Source organism: Morone saxatilis, unplaced genomic scaffold, assembly GCF_004916995.1.
Source record: "Morone saxatilis isolate NCDOM2014 unplaced genomic scaffold, NCSU_SB_2.0 Contig3, whole genome shotgun sequence".
NCBI classification, from domain to species: domain Eukaryota; kingdom Metazoa; phylum Chordata; class Actinopteri; family Moronidae; genus Morone; species Morone saxatilis.
In genome coordinates this window covers 21,041,606-21,048,035 of record NW_023339873.1, presented here as the reverse complement: position 1 = coordinate 21,048,035, position 6,430 = coordinate 21,041,606, and the positions used below count along the sequence as shown (strand labels likewise).

Here is a 6,430-nt window from a genome sequence, read left to right as displayed (position 1 = left end):
TGTTGCCAGAGGCCTGTAAAAGGATTTCTTTTGTGTGTTCATAACTGATACCGTATATTAAGTCTGAACTCTCCACCAGCAGATGTCAGCAAACTCAAACTATACAATACACCACAGCTACGCCTGATGCTGTGTCAAAGATGAATCATTAAAGTGACTGCTGATGAAAGGCAGGTTCATGATCCTAAAATAAATACAATTAAACATAACCACATATCCTCAAATGATCCTTTAGTCATTAATCCCTGTTCAAAGCAAACTACAATTCTACACATTTTATTGAGATACCATTGTGTGAGCAACTCATTAATTAAAATTCACATGCAGCCAATTCAATTTGTCATTTAGCCAAGATAATCCACTTTGAAAAATTAAAGAAGGCTATATACTGTAGGCCTGTTCCATATCGATCTTTCCTTCTCTCTCTGTCTTGCTTTCTTCGTCTTGATACAGTAATCCAATAGTTTAGTATTTATTTCTATAAAGTTAGGGGACCGACGACAAAACAGTGTACACAGAATCCTGCATGTTGCATGTAACTCTGTAGTGTATTTTGTTAGACACTCCCTGCATGGTATGCACTTGTAATTTGGGACTCATTTAGGAGGATCTATTGGCAGAAATGGAATATAATATTCATAGGTATGTTTTCATTAGTGTATAATCACCTGAATATAAGAATTGTGTTTTCATGTACCGATTACGAATGATGGTAATCATACCAATAAGGTAGCCAAGTCCACAAGCTATGAACCATATCATGTTCTCCTTCAGTAGCCAGAAGCGACCAAACAAACACTGGCTTCTAGTTTTACAGGGCCTTCCCATTTTTTGTGCCCCACCGTAAGTCTTGTCCCTATCCATGCCTTGAACGGGAAGGAGTGGGACACAAAGGGTAGAAGATGTCACTAAATTTCTAACACAACTGGACCCTTTAAGAACTGCCAAAGTGATGCACTAGACAGACCAAACAGCTTCCTCACACGACATGTATACAGTAAACGAGGATCTCTTGTGACTAACTCAATACTGAACCCCTTACTAGTGTGTGTAGGATGTAGTGATGTGTTAGTGTGTGTGTGTGTGTGAAAGTGTTCCGTAACTGTACAGTCTATAAGCTTTGTTTCAACTCTACTTCATTACACTGGATTGGGAATGAAAAAGTGACTTTGCGATTAAAGAGCTGACTCACAGTTTTAAGGGTGTTTGGAAGTATTTACATCAAGGGTAGATATTTTTACCCTTGGGTTGAACGCTATAAATCATGTTTCATTTCATTACACAGCCAAAGTAAGACTGATGTGAATGAAAGATTTCTTTTACCTTTATTTGACAGTCACAGTGTACAGAGAGACAAGAAACATAAGGAGAGAGAAGGATGACGTGCGACAAAGCTCCCCAGCAGGGAATCAGACCATGGTTGTTGCAGTTATGTGGTAACCATTAGGCTAATGGAGCATCCCAAGAATTGTCTGAATACTTCTGCACTGTATTGTTCAAGACTGAGAACCTAGTGGTATCTGCATGGTTCATTCACAGCAACAAGGTTGTTCCTACTTGTACTTGTAGTAAAGTCGTGATTTTAAAAACTGCTATGGTCAGATATAAAGATATAAAGATGCAACAATCTTGTGGACATCAAAGTTGACCAACAAGGATGCATAAGATAAGATTTAGATGAACTTTCTTCACTTTTTAAGTAACTAGAGTCAGTGGATGGAGAGCAATAATGGCCTACGAGAAGAGTACACACCGATGCACATTGATGGAATAGCACTACAGCTCCCTGTAAATAAAACACCACAGCCCATAGGATGTGCTGAAACAATGCTTCCACTGTTAATCAGTGCCTTCAGCCTGTCAGGCCATGGAAATGCTAACAATAGCAATGGGGAAGCATTGTTAGCGGTGGAAGTGCTAACAATGACACAGCAGCGTGCCAGCAGCAGCAGACACAACTACCTCTCACCCACACAATGCAGCAATCAGGAACACAGATGTGGAATGATACTCAGCTGAGCTCCAATCTGAGATAATAGACCAATCAGGAGGCGGTATGTATGTATGTATGTATGTACGCTGAGCTGCTGCTGAGTACAGGCTTAAATTAGACATAAACTGCCAGTCTACTTATAGGTTGTAAATAACCGGTTCTGGAGAGGAGCTCCGTAATGGAAGACTGAGACTGACGTGTAGTCATGGAGCTGTTAAACTAGTGTCAAACTAATGCCGTTATGTTATTTTAATGTGCAAACACATTTATCTGATGCTAACATCAAATAAAAATGCATAGGCCTATCTATTTCAGGCTGAAGTTTCCTTCTATTACTGATGTTATTCCTACATTGAACAGCAGATGTCAGCAAACCCAAACTATTAACAGAGGCCTGCGGTGTGCAACCCAGTGCTGTGGGTGAAGGCTGACAGACTTCATGTTCATCTTGCTGTGTTGTGTAAATGTCGGGATGCCAACTGATTTTAATTGGTGAATGTTGTAGCGCATGTACGTAGCGCTTGGCCCCAGTTCTCCCTTCTGATTGGTGCTCCAGCAGACCTAATTAGCCACACCTGTGATTGATCCCAATTTATTTTTTTGAGATAATGGTAGGTAATATACTTAATTTTTCAGTCGTATTATAAAAAGTAATATTTATTAGATAGGGCTGTAATACAGTGAACGTTTTCTGGCTAAAGTAATGTAGACGCGGTGCTTTACAATTGTTCACAGCCTAGCTAAAACTTGTTGTTGCTAGCTGTATCACTTCCTGTTGTGAACACTTTGGGACAAAATTAAAACACGTTAGCAACAACCAGGGGCCCTCAAACTAACTGAAAGAAAGTGAGCTTTATTTGCATTCCTTTGTTCATTTGTGTCATATTTATAGATGAACTCCCCTAGGCCTTCTCCAAAGCAGACATTACCACAGGTCAGAACAAGTACAGGTGGTAATTGCTAATATTAATCATGGCTGCATTGCAGTGGTGCCAGAATGAGTTCCGATGATGTAACGTTAACATTAATATGCTAGTGAGCTTTCTCATGTCCTCTTAATCTCAGCCTACAGTTTTTTTAAAATATGGTGAGAAATGCCTTAGGCTTTCTAGTTTCATATGATAACAGTATCTTCACTCTAGCTTTAAAGGTCCAGTATGTAACATTTAGGAGGATCAGTTATAGGTTCATTTTCATTAGCATATAATCACCTGAATATAGAAAATGGTTTTGTTTTTGTTACCTTAGAATGAGCTGTTTATATCTACAGAAACAGCGGGTCGCCCTCCATGGAGTCCGCCACTGTTGAGAACCACCCAATCGTTCCTTCCTACCAGTAGCCCCACGAACAGACCGACAGACCGAAACACTGGCTCCAGATAGGGGCTTTCACATTTTTCGCAAGGTTTGTACCCACCGTAGTTTGTCCTACACAGTTCACAGCCCCTCCAGCTCCTATTCCAGGGGCAGGGCCCGGGTACTTTATGTACTGCACTGGCTCACTAATTTTGGTGGTTTGGTGGAACAGCTCTCCATTGACACCTGGACAGCAGAAACACATCTGCTGTCACAGACTGAAAACACAGCTGTTCAGACTGCACCTTGGCCCATAAAAAAACCCTTTCTCTATCTATTATCTTATTGTTTCTGAACGTAGCAATTCAGTGTATATTTGATGAAGCTGATTCTGGAAATTTTTGGGTTGAAAGCACAATTATAAAGTCTCTTCAGATAAAAGCATCAGCTAAATGAATGTAACTATAGCTGTAGGCCTTTTTTGTACTACAGTGTAAAAAACCCTTTATATTTATATAGCTGAATTATAATCAATGTTCAACTGCTTTATGCTGTTGGATAACTTAACTTTTTAATAATATATCCATTTATTAAGTGATTTATATTTTGCATTACTATTCTATATCTGCAGAGTAACTAGTAATGATAGCTGCCAAATAATTGTGGAGTTAAAAAAAACAATATTTCCCTCTGAGATGTTGTGGTGGAGTACTTGAGTAAATGTACTTTGTTACATTCCACTCCACCTCCAGCAGCTTCTGATACAGGCACGCTTTGGTAGAGACTGTACTGTTCACCTGTGACCGTCAGTCAAACCTCCAGGACATATTTATCAGCGTTACAACAGCAAACCTGGGGATTATGACATATTGCAAATGTTTGTGATTTGGGGGCGCTATAGCAAATTTCGAAATGTGTTATCGCAAAAGACGCAGAATAGATACGAAGTGAATCCCGTTAGTAGGCGCACAGTGAGGACAGATGAGTTGGTGCCTCACTCACTGACGTTAGGTTCAATAATCCCACAGTTCTTGCACTCAGATTTCTGTTGGACTTCCCACATCTTGGATTGTAACACACTGCCCCACTTCTCTCTCTCCCTCTCTCCCTCTCTCTCTCCCCCTCTGTCTGTCTGTCTGTCTGGCAGTCTGTGTGTGAGTGGGGCAGCTGGCGCTCTCTGCTCGGCTCGGCTCACTGCTAGCAATGGCGCTGCGGGCTGGCCACCTCTTTTCTCCGTGTCTACTCGCGGCGGCTTTGTTACTGCTCGCTAGCGGACCACAGGTTGTAATTTGTTGTCCGAGTCGCTGTTTATGTTTCCGAACCACGGTGAGATGTATGCACCTAAACTTGGAAACCGTACCAGCAGTTTCCCCGCAGACTACCATTCTGTAAGTAGCCTTTTCCTTCAATCTAACGGAACCAACCCTGCAGCCACTCCAGTCGGGAATGCAGTGAATGCTATCAAAGCCTGTGCATTTTTCCACATTTGAGGCCTCTGGGAAAGTTCTGATACTTGATATTATTTGTGTTAATACATCATAGTGTTAAAACAAACTTTTAAGTCACTGGTTAAAGTTGGAATTTAAACAAAGGCTTGTGGGAATCATGGGTCCTGCAGTAGTGCAGAGGTTATTGCAATATCTCAGGAAGTTTTTACAAAGTCCTGACACCTGCCAGTGAGTTCAGCTGTTGGCTGTAGAGGTTAATGAAAAGGGTTTTTAGGGTCACACAGCTGGTGAAGTCAGCCTCAAGCAATGCGGAGGGTTAGGCTCCTCAATAGAGGTCCCTGCATGAGAGAGTTTGTATGTGCAACATACATAGTCCGATTAGATTGGATTGAGACCACAGTCTTGGCCTGTAGACTTCATTGGGTGTGTTATCATGTTTTGGGGAAATGTAATTTCTTCATTTCCAGGGAAGGTAAGGTCAGGCTTGACTAATGGGCGTGCTTTTTACAGTGGATCTATACACCACATTGCGACAGAGACACAATGTGGAGCACTTTCAAAATTAGTTTGCTTCTCTGGAGTCAGAAAAAGCTGCCATTGTGCTCACACGGGTCTTGTTGCACAGGTTAAACTCCATGTTTGACTTTCCCTCTGAGATGAAGGGAAGGGAATACTTCTTACTTGACAAGCACTTGTGAATGTGTCGTGGTTGTGTGCCACAGTCACCCAACTGAACAGTTCCCTTTTTGATGTAGCTGGCCACAGTTTTACACAGAGCTACATATCTGTCCAATCTCCCACTTATGTGGCATCCTTTGTCTTTAATTGGCCACCGCAATCTTGTTGTGCATGTCTGTCCATAATGCATGGACCTATAAATAGCTTCATTCAGCCTGAAAGCAGGGGGACAAAGGGACGACTCAGCCAGCCTGTACCACAGCAGCATACTCAATTAGCCTTGTCCTCTACCCTATGGGGTCAGTCACAGCCATGCAGGGAGCCCATGGTGCACCCCTGCCCAGATACCCTCAAAGGAAGATGAAAGTCCATCCTTCACCAGAGCAATGAAAGGATTGTTTAGGTCTTGTGTAGGATGTGTGTAAATCTGTTAGAGGGCTGATCAGAGCAGGAGAGCATGCTGTGGTTTCCTAGAAGCTTTCATGCTGGTGAGCTTTGAAGCTGCAGCCACTTGTCGCTTTCCCCCCCATGCTCTGTTGTCATGTCAGGACATGAATGCAGCTCCTACTCGGCCTTCCCTCGTTCTGCTGTGTAAAATGTTCAGCACATCAGCGGTCATCTGCAGTGGGAAAACTACTTTACGCTGAACTGTTGAGAAGAATGTGTAAATGTGAGAGTTTGTGGTGTGCTTGCTGTGGCTGACGAAATTAAGCCTCATAACATGGTAGTCAAAGTGAGCTGAAAACATGTCTTTTAACAGAGAAGTTGTATGTAGAGGAGTGTACAGCTTCTAATTTTAAGTGAACTTCTCTCTTTTGGTTAGCTTTTAAGCGATAATGTAATAAATAAGGTCCTTAGGGTGGGCGTAGGGAGCTCTTCCTCCAAATCCTGAGTGCTTTGCAGGATTAAGTGTTGTATGGACACTTGACCTGTAGCTATGTGTTGTATAGGTAGAGGCATTGCATTCCTCCTTCCACCTGGCAGCATGCCATTCTCTAGGAATTTAAAATAATAT

The 6,430-nt window shown here is 42.0% G+C and overlaps 1 protein-coding gene across 1 annotated transcript in view; it reads left to right on the top strand.

The window, feature by feature from the left end:
- Nucleotides 1-4,265: 4,265 nt before the first annotated feature.
- LOC118336676 (peroxidasin) overlaps nucleotides 4,266-6,430 on the top strand; it is a 48,681-nt gene continuing 46,516 nt past the window's right edge. Inside the window, exon 1 of the mRNA XM_035673346.1 lies at nucleotides 4,266-4,677. Coding sequence (XP_035529239.1) covers nucleotides 4,493-4,677 — 185 coding nt within the window. The 5' untranslated portion in view covers nucleotides 4,266-4,492. The remainder of the gene's footprint in view (nucleotides 4,678-6,430) is intronic.